The sequence below is a fragment of the Chaetodon trifascialis genome, chromosome 6 (genome assembly GCF_039877785.1).
Source record: "Chaetodon trifascialis isolate fChaTrf1 chromosome 6, fChaTrf1.hap1, whole genome shotgun sequence".
NCBI lineage: Eukaryota > Metazoa > Chordata > Actinopteri > Chaetodontiformes > Chaetodontidae > Chaetodon > Chaetodon trifascialis.
In genome coordinates, this window is record NC_092061.1 from 1,042,501 (window position 1) to 1,060,000 (window position 17,500).

The window sequence follows — 17,500 nt, forward strand, 5'->3', positions numbered from 1 at the left end:
TCCTTTTCTACAGCCGGAGCCGAGGGGTTTCCCACGCCGCGTCTCAGGGCAGACGGCGCTGTCCTAAACACGGCGATGGACTGAGCATAAAGCGTCTCATTGTGGCTGCATGTCACTCACAAACAGCTGAATTCATGAAGCGTCTCTGGCTGGACAGAGCGTCCATACACTGAGCGTGAAGACGGACAGCAGACGCAGTTAAAAACAGGACGTGTTTGTCTCGCTTGTTTTCATCGCCTCTCTTTGGTCTCTCGGAGCCTCAAGAGCTTCAAGAAACGTGGACGAATTTCAGCCTGATGGTTTGACCTGTGAAGAGGCGGAGCTTCGTTCAGGTGTGACACCTGTGCACACACCTGTGCACACACTCCGCTCATGGTCACAGTGAAGGTCTTCAGATGGAGCCACGTACAGATGGTTCATCACCGGCTGGTGTTGGTGCAGATAAATACTCACAGGTGATATTATGGGATGTTGTGTCCTCTGCGATGATTTGCTCACAGAGGATGCAGGTGGATGCTGGACAGAGGTGAGAAGACATTACCCTCCTCCATCAGGTCGTGCAGCGAGACGAAGTCGAGATGTCCCACAATTACAGTCCCGTGTATAACATGGAAGACTTACCTGTCCTCCAGTCTGAATGTCTGCTGTGGACCACCAGGCTGTGAACAATGACATGGTCCAGCAGTGCGGCCATAATGTCTTCAGGAATATGTCTCTGTCTATTACCTGGTCCCCTCCTGTCTTCGTCCAGGTCCCACAGAAGAGGTGAGTTTGCATGATGTCCATGATGTGTGTGCGCGGGGAGGGGCTGCCATGTTCAGGTGTATCTTGCACCTTAACTAGTGTTTTCCCAATGAGTGCAGGTGTTCACATCTTGAACAAAGTGTCCAACTTAAGTCACAAAAGTTAAAGCTTTCAGTGTGTACGCAGGGACCCGTCACTTGTGTACTTTTACTTCAGTAAAGGTTTGACTGCAGGATTTCTACTTTTACTTCTAATTTTTCTACTTCAGTGAAAAATCTGAGTCCTTGTTCCATCACTGCTTTCTGGCAGTTAGAAGTTCAGGTTCTCCTCTTCAGTCTGTGTGGTAAATTATGAAGCTAGAGCAGCTGATGAGCTTAACATGGCATTAAGCTAAGCTAACAAGCAATTAGCATAAAGCTAAAATAAGATGAAATTCTTGCAGGAGTTGCTATAACCAGAAGTCGAGCAACGGTTCAAGCTCCTGAACTTCACTTTAAATAACTGTAATAATATAGAAAAGCTGAGTAGCATATACCAAAGCTAGCATGTTAGCTCGTTAGCAGCGTTTCCTGCCAGGCTCCAGGTTATTTGGTCTGAATGTGCAGGTGAACCTTGGTGACGCCTCACAAATTTGACGTGGAGTCATCAGAGTATATACAGTATATATACTTTATTTACAAATAACAGAGTCCCCATGGTCGTACAATGAAAAGGTACAGCTGCAGAAAATCATTACGATCAGAATATAAATAGTCAAAGAATCATAAGACGCATGTTTGTTACTTTAGCAGACAGGAAATCAACATTAAAGACAAAAAGAATAAAAGGTACAGAGCATGTTACAGCCAGTCAGCGGGATTAAACCGGACGTTCGTCCTTCACTGTTTCAGCCGTTACAGCGCCTCCTTCTGGCTGATCAGTGGAATGATCTGAAATGCTGCTTTTGCTACGAACGTACTGAATAAATGTTTTTGTTACAAGCATTTATTGTTGTAAAATAAAATTTAGCTGTTCTTTTCATTCATATCGTTGTTTTCAAAGATCATCGATCAAGTTTAGCTAATTTTGGGTCGCGGTAACAAATTCAGGGGGAGCGTCTTGAAACGGACGGATGTTTTTGGTTTAACAGGCGATAACAGCAACACTGCCACCTGCAGTCCTGGTGCTGCACCAGTCTCTTCTGGTGTGTTTTAATGGTTTTCTGGGTGTTTTCTTTAATTAAATGCTTGTGTTTTCCTTTGGCGAGGAAGCTTAAGGCGGCGGTCACGACGGTACAACAGAGCTGAAGGTTTTTCTTTTGGGAATCCACTAACTTCCTGTTGACCTCTGTGACCCTTTGGTTCCCAGAAAGTTGTTAAAAGTAGAATTTTAAAAACACAGAAGCATCATCGAGGAAGCAAACTGTCTTCTTCTTTCCTTTAAAAAAAAAAAATGTTTTTTTTCCCGGCGAATGCGGCGTGCAGGTTAAGTGACAACGAGCAACAAGAACCCGGGAGTCCGTGAGGGAGGGGCTTCATTCAGAAATCGAGCATCACAGTCGAAGAAGGCTGCCGTCCACCAATCAGAGGACAGCGAAGAGTCAAATGACACTGATCAGTCCACATTCAGACAGACGTGGACACAGTGAAGAACCAGATTCTGTGCTGGTGGTCCAGGAGTCCTCGGTGAAGCCCGGACACACAAACAGCACCGCGACATCTGAGCCAGGCTCGCCACCAGACCACAACCTGAACCACGGTGTCACAAAGGACAAGGAGACCAGAGGCCAGAGACGGCCCGGCGGGACAACCACCGCCGCTGCCTTTTCAGTACGGAGACCCAGAGGAGACAAATGTCAAAAAAATTATCTCAGCTAATAAATGACAATCAACAACAATAACAATAATAAAAATACTCACTCAAAATCTGACTTTTTAAAAACTGTGATTATGAGCCTGTTAGTGACTTGACATCATCTCATAATTATGAAATTTAAAATAAAAATTGTGATTTAGTGAGAATTTCTTTTCTGTGATGAAACGTGGTAAATTTCTCGTTAACGCCGCGTTTCATTTATTTCTCGTCACATTTTCTCGCTCTGAGCAGACAGTTATTTATTTTCTTATCAACGTTTTGACGACACGGAAAAATGGAAACTGTTAGAAAACTTTAACACAGATAAATGATCAAACACGTGCTGATTAACTTTATACTTCATTACTTTTAAGATTTCCGCTCTGATCGATCAGACCGCTCGTTGGTGACGTTTGTTGCTTCTGGGACTCATTTGGTCTGACGGACCGTGACGGGAAACGTTTCTCTGGCCTTAAAAAAAAAATCTCCAAATCCTTTGAAATACTTAAAAAGTCAAAGTTTAGCAGAGCTGCACTGTTGGTGTTTGTTTTGCAGCCGTTGGTCCTGGAATGTTTCAAAAGGAACTGAATTTACTGACGGATCCCGTCAGACCTGGAGAACCGGTTCATGAGGCGACCGTCGCCTGAAGGCCGTGAATTCATGTAGCTGATAACCGACGGTGACAGCAGAGGAAACTTTAAAGCACTTCAGGATATCAAAGACAAGACAAGGACCAGATCAGACGGAAAGGAAAAGCCCGATGTTTCAGCTGGAGGGCAGGACGCTCTGCCTTTCACAAAATGTCTGAATATTTAAGTGGAATAACTTGACTCATAACTGAGAGCCAAACAACATTCAGGTCGTTTCTACACCAGGAAGTAAAACACGTGACACCTTCGTTACAAATCAATGATCACAACCCTGATTCCAACAAACTCTGGACTCGAGTAAAACAAATAAAACCAGAATCAATCATTAACAATCAAACTGTTTACAACCCGATCCAATCATGATCCTCTCGCCTGTTACCAATCAGCCTTTTTACCTGTGGAACAGGTGTTTTTGGAGCATTCCACATCTTTCAGTCTGTGAAACATGTTGCTGCTTCAGATTCAGGATAAGCAGATATTTACAGAAATCAATGAAGCTGATGAGGAAGAACATTAAAGATGATGACTTTGAGCTGTTTTCAGGTGAGTTCATGTGAACAACAATCAGCAGGTGATCAGCAGGTGATCAGCAGGTGATCAGCAGGTGACCACATTCTGTTCTGTTTGTTTTACGCAGCGTCTTTGGAATCAGGGTCGAAGCTGAAATGACCCAGAAACCAGTGATGCATTCAAATAATGTGTAACCGCTGCCTCGCGCTAAAAATAAAACCAAACCAAACAAAAACAGGCTGTGATGAATTAAAACCATCTGCGCTGCTTCCACTGAACAAGGAGGCAGGCAGGAAACGGCCACCGGGGGGCGCTGTGACACCAACAACATACTGAATATATATTTGGAAACATGTTAGAAAAAAAATGGATGAAGTCCTATCCTGAACTCGAGACCTAATGAGGGACCAGCAGGAACATTCTGGTTCAGGTAAGTCGTTTTTCTTCATCATCACCTTCATCAATCAGTTGCTTAATGTCTCCACGGAGCGATCAATATTCAAAGGCTGGGGTCCTGGGTCAGGGTCTTTGTGTCCTCAGGTGCTTTTTGGGTTGTGTCTCAGCTTTAGTTTGTACACATGTTGGATTGATGTGATGAATTCATACTTCTGATGTGTCAACCTCTGGTGGCTGTGAAGGGGTCCTGGCTCGTTTGTCTTGTCTCATGCCTTCTGGGACCCCTCCTCCCAACGGGGATTAAAGGGGTACCGCAGCGATTTAGACGTGGTCATGTGACCTTATTTGGTTGAAGTACACTTTTAGTATTCATTCCCATTAAGATCTTGCCAAACAAATATTGAGAAAAGACTGAAGGAGTGAAGACTGAGACATCCTGAACTTCAGCACATCATATGGATCAAACCCCAAACTGGATCCTACAGTTCCAGTAAAGAATCAGAGCAGATCCACTCTGGCCGGCCGATGCCACTGACTTTCTGACTGGGTTATTTCTGCAGACACCAGGAAGCTCACAGCCACAGAAGGTGTCACACAGGTATCTGTAGAGGCTGAGTGGTACTGAGCACGAGGGTCAACTGACCCTCAGGAGTAAAATCAGAGTTCCCTTTAACCTGCACTCAGGTGTGCCGCGGACGGCTGCCTGGTATTTGTTTTGCTTTTATTTGTCACCTTTTGTATGTTTTTTTTCCGGTGGAAGTACACTGAGTTCAAATTCCTTGTATGTGCACAGACTAATGTGTCTTTCCATTGACTGTACCTTTGTACGTAAAGATGGACGACATGACATCTCCATAAAAGTGAAGCCAAAACATGTCGCCCCCTGGTGTGTGACAGTGGTCATAAACCCCACCCCCTCCATGCTAGCAGATGGGCCAAACTTAAATTAAGAAAATAAAATAAAATTAGTACCCCGTCAAATTAACTTTCCCCAAAGATGGTTTCTGTCATTTCTCTGATACGTTTGGGTTTGTTGAGGTTTTGACGCTGGCCTCTGAGCTGGGCAGGACCTCCAAACACGACCACTGCAGCGAAAACTCTCCAAATGACGTCACCAGCGAAAGACGGCAGCGTCGGCATGCTGTGTATTTTGGCTTCATTTTTGTACAGCAGGAGGTGGAGACATGTCGTACATCTTTATTTACAGGCTGTGGTTCCATCCGAGCGCAGTTTGGAAATTCATGGATGAGGAGCAGGCGAGACGAGAAGTTCACTGGCATGTTTTCAGCAGAGGAAGAATCATTTTCTGCAAAGAAGGAATCCCAGAGATGAGTTCAAATTTCCAGGTCATGGTTAGATTTTGTGGTTTTGACGCATAAATTTTGAAGACTTTTCCAACTGAACTACAAATGATGGAGATCACACATGTGTAAGACAAAAACAGGACTTCAAATCCCAAAGAATGGATGCCAGAAGTGAGCATTAGGATGATCTGAATTCAAAGCAGATCAGATTAGACTTAAATCTGACCCTAAAGTCCAAATGTGAAGATGTGGACTGCAGGTGGTTCTTTATCTGGACCCAGAGCAGTCCGGCTTCGGCCAAGGACAGGAATTTCCAAATGTGAGGTGTGTGTCTGTATTTGACTCTTTGGACCAGGGTGGTCCAAATTTGAGGGACGTCTGGACTAACATGATTGCCTCTCGCCAATGGGGCTCCAGACTAAGAAGAGACGAGGTCCTGAGGGTAGTCCAGGAAAAGGGTTGTCCAGTGATGATCTTGGAGCTATCCCTTTTCTGGACCAGTGGTTCATCTTAAGACCAGGCTCTGGATCTGTCCATTACGATGTCCAGATTTAGAATGAAGGTGACCACTTTTGGTCAGGAGTAGTCCAAATTTGGGCAGTAGGCTGGTTCAAATTTGAGCCTCATATCTTCATTTGTCTTTTGGGTTATGAGTGTTTCACATTGGAGACCAGAGTCGTCCCAAATCTGAACTGCTCTCATGTGAATCAGGCCAAAATTACTCCAGACTTGGAAGAAAGGAGGTCCGGGGCTTAGTCCAGACTTGTTGAGAAGGGTTATCAGGTTATGGGTTTAGGGCTATCCTATTCGGGGTTTAGGGCTATCCTATTCTGGGTTAGACCAGTCCAGACAGGCCAAGGGTCAGGGCCAGTCCATCTTAAGCCTGAACTGTGGATCCCTCCATAGTGATGTTTAACTTTGAAACAAAGGCAAACCATTTTGGTGCAGCCCAACTTTGGGCTCCAAACTGTCTGAATGTGCAGCTTGTATCTTCACTTGTCTCTTGATGTTTTGCACTCTGGATGAAGGTAGTCCATTATTTAGACCACCAACAACGGTGTTCCTGATAAGACGGGTCGGGACGGTACTCCAATCTTGAAAAGTGGTTTCTGGTGCTGGCGGGTTGACAGTTATATTCTGGATTCAACATAGTCCAGACTGGCCTAAATTTGGCCCAAGCATGGCTGAATGTGGGCTGAAGGCAGTCTGGATTGTGACATAGTGAGCCAGAATCAGACCCAGTGTGATCCGGGTGAGGAAAAAGAGTGTTTGGGGTTCATTTGTTCAGACAATGATCCAGTTTAGGTCTAGGATGGTCCTGATTTGGGAGTTGACCAACACTGGTCCAGAGGTGGCACACAGCTGTCCTCACTTAACCACAGCTGGTAAGTGTCTGATTGGGTGGAGGATGGTTGAACATTGATTTGAACTGCGGTCTGGGTTTGGTAGGTCATTGGGTCACTGCGATGTTAAATGTAATCCAGCTCAGTCCTGTTTGACGTCGTCTGGATAGAAGACGCGTGTTGGTGTCTGGTGGAGAGGAGATCTCTGTGTACGTATCTGTCTGTCTGTCTCTGTCCGTCCATCCGTCCGTTTGATGGGTCTGAACTTTCTGTCTGTGGTTAGCAGCTGCAGCCTTCTTTGGCCGGCTGGCTGTCGGCGTTCAGGCGGCCTCCCTGTGGCGCGGATGGTTTGTGCTGGACTCCCGACTCGGCAGCGTTCAGGTCAAGACTTCCATCTTGGATGTTCTGGTAAATCCTCTTTGCTGCTTCCAGGAAGGCCTCTTCCACGTTCTCACCTCTGAGGACAAACAGCGAAATACAGATAAGAACCGTAAAGTCTCAGAGACGTGGAGAGACCAGACTGTCCTCAGGTCCCTTTCTGGGACTGAGTCACGTTCGTTTTCACTGTGAGTTCTGACACGTTTCAGATCATTCAACACCTCAAATGTGTGTGTTAAAACTTGACATGTAACAACATCAGTGTGTGTTTTAGGATGAAGAAACAATAAGAACTATGAAAATGGTTTAAGTCCCAGTTTCACCAGAAAACCATCGACCACCACCGGCCTGCTGTGTGTGGTGGACAGAGGACAGAGGATGGGGTGTGTGTGCACACTTACGTCTTAGCGCTGGCCTCCAGAAACAGCAAACCTGATGGCCAACAGGGAGCAAAGATCACAATCAGTCTGGCGTCAGTTTCATGTCATTGAAGACTTCACGCCACACAAACACATCTCACCGTTCTCTTCAGCAAACTGTTTGGCCTCCTCGTACGTCACGTCTCTCTGGGCCTCCAGGTCGGCCTTGTTTCCAATCAGAATGATCACCTGGACACAAAACAAACAAACGATCAGACGTCGAATGACTTTAGCCATTTGAGCAAGTTTTTAAATGTTAAGAGTTGAAAATCATTTATTATCTGCAAGAATCTAAATGTTGTTTAGACGGTTAGATGGTTTGAGAGGAACGTTTGAACTGAAAACATTTAGTCACCTAAAAAATAACTTATTGATCAAGTGTAAAAATGAATGAATGCTTTGGGATCAATATGAACGGGTTCAAGAAACTCTCCTGTTTTTATTGACTGATGTTAGCTCCTGATGTCAAACACTGTAAAAAATGACGGTACGATAAGATGCAGCTTCAGCAGAAATCTTTGTTTTCTTGATAAAACACAAAAAACGTTGTGCGTTGTGATATATGAGTAATTCTCTTTTTTAACAGATTCTTACTCTATCATCTTTTTATCTGATCGTCTTATCGATCTGAACGCTCGGCTGGACTCAGATCACATCCAGGCTGACGTGTGTTGACACTGAGATGTTTCAGCAGCGACAGTCATGTGACGTCAGCTCTATTTTTTATTGCAGTTGTTTATTATTTATCACACACTGAAGAGAAACGTTCATTACTGTTGTGTTTTTCTGGGTACTGATGAGAACAGGTTCACTTCCTGTGAGCAGATCTCTCCACATTCATCACTAAACACTGAGCTCCTCAGACGGCGTCCTGCCTGGAACGAGCAAACATCCCATCGTTTCAGTTTCTCCCAGTGAGGAAGTCCAAAGCTGCTCTTAAACGACGTGTTTGAAAATCGAGCCTGACGTCCTCCATGTTTCCCTCCAGTCAGCGCTCAACATGGACGGCTCGAGACTAATTACAACCCTGAGGAGTCACGAGAAAGTGAACTGTCCGACGACACAGAAACATGGTTACTCACTGACAGAGGGAGAAACCACCAGACGCACAAAAACAATAATATAATAATATCCCTTCATCCCTTCATCATGTCCGGCGGCTGGACTCCTCACTTGCTGAACGTGAGGAAGGTGAGGAAGGCGAGGAAGCAGTGTTACAACAAAGACAGACTGACGTCATGGATGACCACCAGTTTCTCCCAACCCGCCCAGTTACAGGAACCTTTTAAAGAGCAGCAACCTCTGTGCACTGGACCAATCAGGGACTAAATGAAGGACGTCCACCTCTGATGGAGATATATGTGTGCGTGCGTGCGTGCGTGCGTGCGTGCGTGCGTGCGTGCGTGCGTGCGTGCGTGCGTGCGTACTCACTGTGTTGGGATTGGTCAGGTTCCTGGCATCTGTCAACCAGCTGCTCAGGTGATTGTAAGTACTTCTCCTGAACACACACACAGAAAATAACGAGACAAAAGCAGATCATTCGTCAAACTGAATGAAAACCATGTGACTGACGTGTCATCGCGTGTCAGTCTTTGTTATTCTCTGCATCATCTCCTTAATGAGCAGGAAGTCCCTGAGGACGAGCACCCACAAACACACCAGCCACAGGACATCACCTGCAGACCCCGCCCCCGTCAGTACCTGGTGATGTCATACACCATGAGGGCCCCGGCAGCCCCCCTGTAGTAGGACCTGGTGACGGCCCTGAAGCGCTCCTGACCGGCCGTGTCCCAGATCTGCAGCTTCACCTTCTGACCGTGGACCTCCATGATCCTCGTCCCAAACTCCACCCCGATGGTGTGAGGACAGTCCGCCATGACTACACAGACACACACACACACACAGACACACACACAGACACGCACACAGACAGACACACACACAGAGACACACACACAGACACACACACAGACACACACACATACAGAGACACACACAGAGACACACACAGAGACACACACAGAGACACACACACACACACAGAGACACACACACAGAGACACACACACAGACACACACACACACACAGAGACAGACACACACACAGACACACAGACACACAGACACACACACACACACACACACACACACACACACACACACACACACACACACACACACACACGCGATGTGGGTACATCCAGCAGCCATGAACTCATCACAGGATTGTTTGATTTGAATAATCCTGATTCTGAATCCTCTCGTTGTTTTTTTCCTTTGCATCCTGAACTTGAAGCTCAGTTTAATGCAAAAACAACAGAAATGTGTGAATCAACAGTCAAACTCATTCTTCTTCTTCCTCTTCCTCTTCCTCATCTCATATTAGTTCAAGGTTCAGCCGATGAGGAAGAACATTAAACATACTGACTTTGAGCTGTTTTCAGGTCAGTCTGTGCCACAGAGGATTAGACCAGGTGATCACTTCCTGTTTGATTGATGTAGTTTTACAAAAGTCAAAGCTGTTCTGGGATCAGTGTTTTCTTTTCTTTACTGTCAGTGATGATGATCATATTTTACTTTTTATGCTTCTTAAAAAAAGGTTCTGGATTCAGAGATGAGAAGAAAAAGAGACAAGCAAAAGAAAGAGAAGAGGAGGAGGAAGAGGGGAGGAAGATGATGCACAGAAGGAGATGATGAGGAGGAGCAGTGAGGAGGAGGAGGAAGGACTCACATTTCTTCTCTGTGAACTGGTGCAGCAGACAAGACTTCCCAACTCCCATATCACCTGCAGAGAGAGGAGGAGAACACACAGGGTCAGAGGTCAGAATGTGAAGCTCTGTGATTGGATGTTTGGAAGTGAAATGCATCCTGGGAGTCGTAGTCGACTTCTGTCCACAGGCTTCCTGTCGCTTTGACTTTTAACAAAGAAGCAGAGTTTTTCTAACGAGTGCAGCAGCCGTCGCTGTTTCAGGGTTAATGGTGAGTCAACAGCACTTAGTCTGTCACGGACGGATCATCAATCTCTGCAAAGTTTCACACAAACAGCTCGAGCGAAGAAGCCGCCGGAACGTCGACAATCGATTTAAAAATGGACGCTGTGGTTTAGAGACGGGGTCTGTGACGAGCAGCACGTTTGTTACGGAGGCGAAACGTGTAGAATCACGACTGCAGTTCAGCCAAGATCCCACACGTGAAAACTATGTTCAACACGTACCGTGAACAACACGACGGCAAGTCTTCTTTAGATGATACACGATAAAATACATCACTACTTTCCTTCACTGACAGGAAACTGAGTTCATCAAAAGACTGAAACAGTCTCATCTTTATTTTTCTTTATTATTCTAGATATTGTAGATTAAAACTGAAGACATTAAACTGATCAACGAGGAATTATGTGGTTACAAAATACTGTAAACAAAGCAAAATGTACTCTGTATTTTAGTCTTACTAAGTGTAAGACTACACTTATGATACTATGTGTACTTTATTTTGCAGTAGTGGAATATAAATACATTTACGCAAGTATTCAGTTTGTGACAAATTGGAGGTACTTGTACTTTAGTTGACTGTTTTTTTATAGTTTATGTTGAACTTTAAGACAAGTTCACAGCCAGCTTTGTGTGTGATGAGTTCACGGACCTCCGTCATCCTCAGTGAAATCAATCAAACCGTCTCACTCACCGATGATGATGTACTTGAAGATGTAGGAGTAGTTGTAAGGTGCGGCTGTCATCTTGATACTGTGAGGGGGAAAACAGGAAAAAAGTGTGAATTCAACAAAACTTTGACAAAGTCCGAGTTCAGGCAGAGTCCACACCCAGTCGGAAGTGAGTCAGTCTCGGTTAATTCATCTCTGCGGTCAAACAACCTCAACAGAAACCGTTTAACTGGGCAACAAACAATAGGAAACAGCCGGCTAGGCTAACCCACAGCTAAGCTACACCCGGAGCTCAGCTTTAGCATGGGCCGTTGAACACCATGACAGTCGTGCAGGGTGAAAGCAGCACATATAGCAGAAGTCCTAAACACAGTCTGCTCACTTCCCCATCTGAGAAAACCTGAATTCCTTCTGTTAGCTTAGCTCCGAAGCTAACCGGCCGGCTAATAGCTGCTGTGCTGTCTCCGCCTTGCTAACAGGCTAACAGCAGGAGGCCACTTAATTTGGATTCACAACCGAAACCGTGAAATAATGAAACAAACATGCAGAATGTGTTAGAAATCCTGTTCTCTTACCTTCGGTCCGGGTGTCTATCTAACCTGTAAACCTGCTGAAACTGTTATCTTTGTTAGCTGTTTAGCCTGATCCGTCAGGAACCCTTTCTCCTCTTCCGCGATTCTTCTTCTCCAGCGATAACAGGGAAAACACCGCGAGACTTCCTGGTGTCTACTGCCCCCCAGTGGACGAGAGGAGGACGTTTAAATAACCTGATGTCTTTGACAATGTTTTTGTGAACTTTACTGCCCTGAAGTGAGTCACTGGACTCATGGACAGACCTGGAAGTCGCGTGGAGACATTTTGCTTTTGTTTAAGTAAAAGTAAAAGTTCTCCTGTGTGAGTTAAGTGTTCAGAGTTTTTCTCTTTGCTGTCTGTGGATTCATGTTCCTGCTGCGTTCATGTGTTCATTCATGCTCCTGCTGCGTTCATGTGTTCATTCATGCTCCTGCTGCGTTCATGTGTTCATTCATGCTCCTGCTACATTCATGTGTTCATTTGTGTTCCTGCTGTAGATGTTTCAGCTGGAGCTCATTGAACTCCTTCATATTCTGTTGCTGCTTTAATCTTCATCAATGCTGCAGATTGTAGAAGATCATCACATGTTTACAACGCAGCGTCCTGTGAGAGCCACGTATCTCCAAAAACAGGCTGATTTCAGCTTTGTGACGAAGCTTTTTCAGCTGATCCAAGAGACTTTTAAAGAGTTAACTGAGCTGAAGAAGAGGAGAATTTTCTCCAGACATAAATACTTAAGCCAGTTGTTTAGTTTCCTAATCTCATCCTGTTGCGCTCAAGTTACATTTGTCCAATTATATTATGTTATGTTATACTTTAAATATCTTAAAAGTCTTAAACTCTTAAAGTAACTCTTGTGGTTTCAGCTGAAGATGCTTGCTAACGTTCAGCATTTTACATATTTGATTAAAACTTAATTAATTAATACACTTTAAAAGCCGCTCAGCAGTATACAGAGCTGGCACCCATGGCCACCTCAGGAAAGCCCAGTATTCTCCTGGGCCAAAAGAAGAATGAGGAAGGTGAAGACAGAGAGCAGAAGTCAGGATTCAGGTATGTGCTGGATTTACAAGAGAGGACTGATGTTTAGCGTTTCATAAAGTTAATAAAGTCTCCACAAAATCAACCAGTCACAAAAGTTGTGGATTTTTTAATGGAGTCTGGTGCTTTCTCCCCGTGTGACAAAAGAGCACATTACAGCTAATAAAACTACAAACTATGTGTACGCTTCGTCTATGCAGTTAAATATCATACTGCATAGTCGAAGCGTACACATACTTTGTAGTTTTATTTCATATTTCTTGGCTCAGGGTGAAGTGAGGACGGCGTCTGTCGTGTCGAGCAGAATAAAAAGCCATTCAAACAAAACTGAAGTGTAAAACTCATGTTTTAATGTTACAGTTTACAGATCAGTGTTTAGTCAACAAAGAAAGATTCTCCTGAGATTAATATAAAATCCAGTAAATACAAAAATCACAGAAATCAGCAATCGTCATGGTGATAAACAGAAATCATCAATAGTTTGCAGTCATAATGTACAAAAACACTCATCATAGTGAGAACAGATGCTGCGTCAGGACATTTAGTCAAGTCTGCACTGAAGTACAAATTTTAGGTACTTTACTTGAGTATTTCCTTTTAATGCAGCTTGATACTGCGACACATCAGAGACAGATCCTGGACTTTTACTCCAATTACATTTTACAGCTTTAGTTCCTGTTCAGACTCCTTTCCAGTGAAAAGCTCGTATCTCCAGCTGTGTTGATGTTGAATGTTTGAGCTGAACTGAAGGATGAAGAGTTCCTTCATGTCTTCTTCAGCTCAGTAAACTCTTTAAAAGCCTCTTGGATCAGCTGAAAAAGCTTCGTCACAAAGCTGAAAACAGCCGTTTTTTTTCTTTTTGGAGATACGTGGTTCTCACAGGACGCTGCGCTGCAAACATGTGATGATCTTCTACAATATGAAAACATGAATGAACACATGAACGCAGCAGGAACATGAATGAACACATGAATGAACACATGAACGCAGCAGGAACATGAATGAACACATGAACGCAGCAGGAACATGAATGAACACATGAATGAACACATGAACGCAGCAGGAACATGAATGAACACATGAATGAACACATGAACGCAGCAGGAACATGAATGAACACATGAACGCAGCAGGAACATGAATGAACACATGAACGCAGCAGGAACATGAATGAACACATGAATGAACACATGAACGCAGCAGGAACATGAATGAACACATGAATGAACACATGAACGCAGCAGGAACATGAATGAACACATGAACGCAGCAGAGAGAAACACTCTGACAGGAACACTTCACTCACACACCACCAGTACTTTAATAATACACACTTCTACTTCTTTAAGGCTTTGAATGCAGGACTTTCACTTGTAGTGGAGTATTTTCACAGTGTGGTATTTGTACTTTTACCTCAGTAAAGGGTCTTAATACTTCCTCCACCAGTGGAAATGACACTCAGCAGCGCACCAACAACAGGAAGCTCAAAACACCTTTAACTGTGTAAAAATGAACTCAGATCAGTGAGAAACGTTAGTGAAGAACGTGAGTCTTTGATGTGTGTGTTCAGTCCGAGTTGCAGAGAAAACTTCAGAGACAAAGTCCAGAATCAGCCGTGCGCTTGGTTCAGTTTAGGACGGGTTCATATGGCTCGGCACTAATCCAACATAATCTAATAATCTGATGTAGACTGTAACTCATAACTTTACTCCTGTTCAGGCTCATCTGGTGGATTTTCTGCTGATGCACTTTGAATATTTAGCTTCATGAAACTTCGAGCATTGAGTGAATGAAAAGCTTGGTGCAGTGAATAAAGGCTGGATCACTGCTGTGTTAGAGCCAGAGGTTAATGAAGTTCATGTCCTGAACGGTCAGAGAGCAAACAGACACTCATGGTCTGTCCCGTCGGATGAGGAGCACAGCGGGTCAGAGGAGGCTTCAGCTGCAGTGGTTGATGGGACGTGATGATTGGACGGCTGCTGTCAGGCTGCAGCTTTGGTTTCCCACTCCTGTGAACACAGCGACCACTGATCACGTTCTGTCTGTTTCTGAGAGAAATATGTTAGCATGGCGTTGAAGAGCAGCTTCACACCTGCTGAACATCTGTACAGGTGCACTGCACGACCCTGTGACATCACTGCTGGGTGTGGCTACAGGAGCCACACCCAGCAGTGATGCTGGAGACTTTCTCTTTAACGTAATACTGTTAGCATTTGAGCTAGTTACACATTAAATGCTAAACATGCTAACGTGAGCAAGTTAACATGATAACATGCTACAGTGCTAAATGTTACACAGGCCCATCACGTTACAAAGATCGTATTTGTACGATACTTCGGTCTCATACGCAGTGTTCGTCGTGTTTGTGTGAATCTGACCTTCCTCCTCTGGAAAACCTTTCCATGTTCGATGAACAGCGCTGAAGGAGCTCGTCTCAGGGAGGTCTTAGCTGAGGCCGTCCGTCGCAGCAGAGGGTTCAGGAAACCAGCCTGGACCAGCAGAGACCAGTAAAACCAGTCAGCCCAGTGTGGCTCAGTCACATAACTGAAGACTGCTTTTGCAGCTTGTTGCATTTTCATATTAAGAAACCTTCATTTTCACCCAGAAGCCACCTGTGACTGGTGTTCCTACCTGAGCGCGCTCAGTGCAGACAGCGAGCGACTGTCTAAAGGAGGTGCGTTTGTTTTGCTTCCCAGCAGACGCCAGGTTGATCTCTGAGCCCGCCCTCAGCTGCACCGTCCTCTTCCCGGTCAGCTCCAGCTTCTGAATGCTGCGTTCCACCTCCACCGACTTCCTGTCTGAAGCACAGCAGCAGGAAGTGTCGTTACTCAGGGTTGTTTTGCCTTTTTTAACAACAATTCAACATATTCAAGTCGTTTTTGGCCACTCGGAGCTCTGTGGAACAACATCTTCACATGGTGGCCCGTGCATGCTGCAGCTAACGACCCTCTGAGGGTTCAGTTGGTGGAGCTTCTGGGATGAGACTCACTGTGTTTGGTGAAGACGGTGTTGCTGTAGGTCACCGAGTCTTTGGACGACACTGAGCTGCAGCGAACTGAATCCTGAGAGCTGTGGAGCTGAAACAATGACCAACATGACAAACACTGAGCGTTACTGTCATCATCTGCAGGGTATGGAAGCCCACTGCTGCCAGACAACGAAATATTTTAACAGAAAACGATTCCGAATCCCATTTTTATTTTTTACTTTACTCTACTTTTTAAGCAGACTGGGGGAGTTGAACTTTCTCCAGTTTTACTGAAGTGAATAACTAAAGTCAAAGAGCACTAAAATCTGCACCATGTGCTCCAGTACGGAGGTGTTGGAGTAGATGGGCTGGCCTTGGCCTGCGACACTCAGATGAAACGGGTCGTCCATGTAGGTGTTGGAGGTGGGAAACTTTCGAATCTGCAGCCCACTGAGGAGGGAAAACAACAAAAATTAAAATCACGACAGAAGAAGAAGAAGAAGAAGAAGAAGAAGAAGAAGAAGAAGAAGAAGAAGAAGAAGAATTAGCACAACATCATGTGAGGTGCCTCAAGGCTCTATTTGTTGGACCACTGCTCTTTTTAATTTCCATTAATGATTTAACAATGTTTTTTGTAGATGACATAAATCTCACCACCTCTCAGAAGTATTCTGATGCTTTCCTGAAGGAGAAGTATTAATACCACACTGCAAAAACTGCAGTGGAAATGTTGTATGTACGTCTTGTGTACTTGTCTTCTATCAGAGCTGGATTTATACACACACACTTGCTGAGCGTGAGTCACAGCCTCACCTGAGAGCTCCACCTGTGGGCTCCTGTGTCTTGTTGCCATGGCGACTGTGATTGGCAGCTCCGTCCTGCAGCAGCTTTAACCATCGCTCTTTTTCATCTGAACTACTGACCTGCAGGACGGATGGACACGTGAACACGTGACGTCATGAATGAAGTGAGATGAGTGACTTCCTGTCCGCTGCTCACCTCCAGCACAGCCACCTGGTCGCCGAGCATGCTCAGTGTGATCCTGTGGGAGCGCTCGGTGTCGGGTCCGGCTCTGACCTCACATCCTCTGAGCTGGACGGTGTACTGAGGTGACCGCTCCCTCCTCACCTCCGCTCCCACCTCCTCCTCCTCCTCCTCCTGCGTCTCCTCTCCGAACATGTTGAGCAGACCGGCCTCCACCTGACAGAGTAAACTCTGCCACTGACAGTTCATCAGCACGTTCAGGTAACCTGTCAGTCAAACGCAGCAGAGGTCAGAGGTCGCCCTCACATCACGTCATTTCATAACTGTCAAATAAGGTTTTCAGTCTGTTTTTTTTTACAGTGGGGAAAAGTAACTGAGTACATTCACTCAACGACTGTGCTGAGCTTTACTCGAGTTTTTCTGTTCCACAGTATTTTATACTTCGACTAAAGCAAAGCATTACTGCATTCACTGTAACAGTTACTGCTTAAAGTACCAGCTGCATGTATATGAAGCAGATAAAATAAGCAGCTAATGAAGTACCAATCACATATTTCAGCATCATGAAAAATGAGGCCTTTCAGCCCAACGAGTACTTTGACTTTCCACACTTAAAGGCTCGTTTTGTTGCTAATATTTTGAAACTTTTCAGCAGTAAACACGAAGTACAGCTGAGGCAGTAAAGTTACTACAGTT

General features: G+C 44.9%; 2 protein-coding genes across 2 annotated transcripts in view; both read right to left on the reverse strand.

Moving 5' to 3' along the window:
- Positions 1–6,278: 6,278 nt before the first annotated feature.
- Positions 6,279–11,917, reverse strand: LOC139333102 (ras-related protein Rab-14-like). Its single transcript, XM_070965378.1, has 8 exons — positions 11,814–11,917; positions 11,262–11,320; positions 10,309–10,362; positions 9,279–9,456; positions 9,009–9,075; positions 7,679–7,766; positions 7,560–7,590; positions 6,279–7,237 (listed from the first exon to the last, which is right to left on the reverse strand). The coding sequence occupies exons 2-8, from the start codon at positions 11,311–11,313 to the stop codon at positions 7,060–7,062; spliced, it is 648 nt and encodes a 215-aa protein (XP_070821479.1). The 5' UTR covers positions 11,314–11,320; positions 11,814–11,917; the 3' UTR covers positions 6,279–7,059.
- Positions 11,918–14,697: 2,780 nt separating this feature from the next.
- Positions 14,698–17,500, reverse strand: part of LOC139332769 (actin filament-associated protein 1-like 2) — a 12,754-nt gene continuing 9,951 nt past the window's right edge. Inside the window, exons 10-16 of the mRNA XM_070964865.1 lie at positions 16,820–17,070; positions 16,634–16,743; positions 16,153–16,270; positions 15,842–15,929; positions 15,484–15,650; positions 15,231–15,341; positions 14,698–14,861 (exon numbers count right to left, since the gene is read on the reverse strand). Coding sequence (XP_070820966.1) covers positions 14,835–14,861; positions 15,231–15,341; positions 15,484–15,650; positions 15,842–15,929; positions 16,153–16,270; positions 16,634–16,743; positions 16,820–17,070 — 872 coding nt within the window. The 3' untranslated portion in view covers positions 14,698–14,834. The remainder of the gene's footprint in view (positions 14,862–15,230; positions 15,342–15,483; positions 15,651–15,841; positions 15,930–16,152; positions 16,271–16,633; positions 16,744–16,819; positions 17,071–17,500) is intronic.

Bases quoted from the DNA above. Each gene is read 5' to 3' on its own strand.
- LOC139333102 (XM_070965378.1), bottom strand. From the start codon at position 11,313: ATGACAGCCGCACCTTACAACTACTCCTACATCTTCAAGTACATCATC. The intron at 10,363-11,261 runs GTGAGTGAGACG...CTCTCTCTGCAG, and splicing joins CTTCAAGTACATCATCATCG to GTGATATGGGAGTTGGGAAG. The intron at 9,457-10,308 runs GTGAGTCCTTCC...GTGTCTGTGTAG, and splicing joins CCAGTTCACAGAGAAGAAAT to TCATGGCGGACTGTCCTCAC.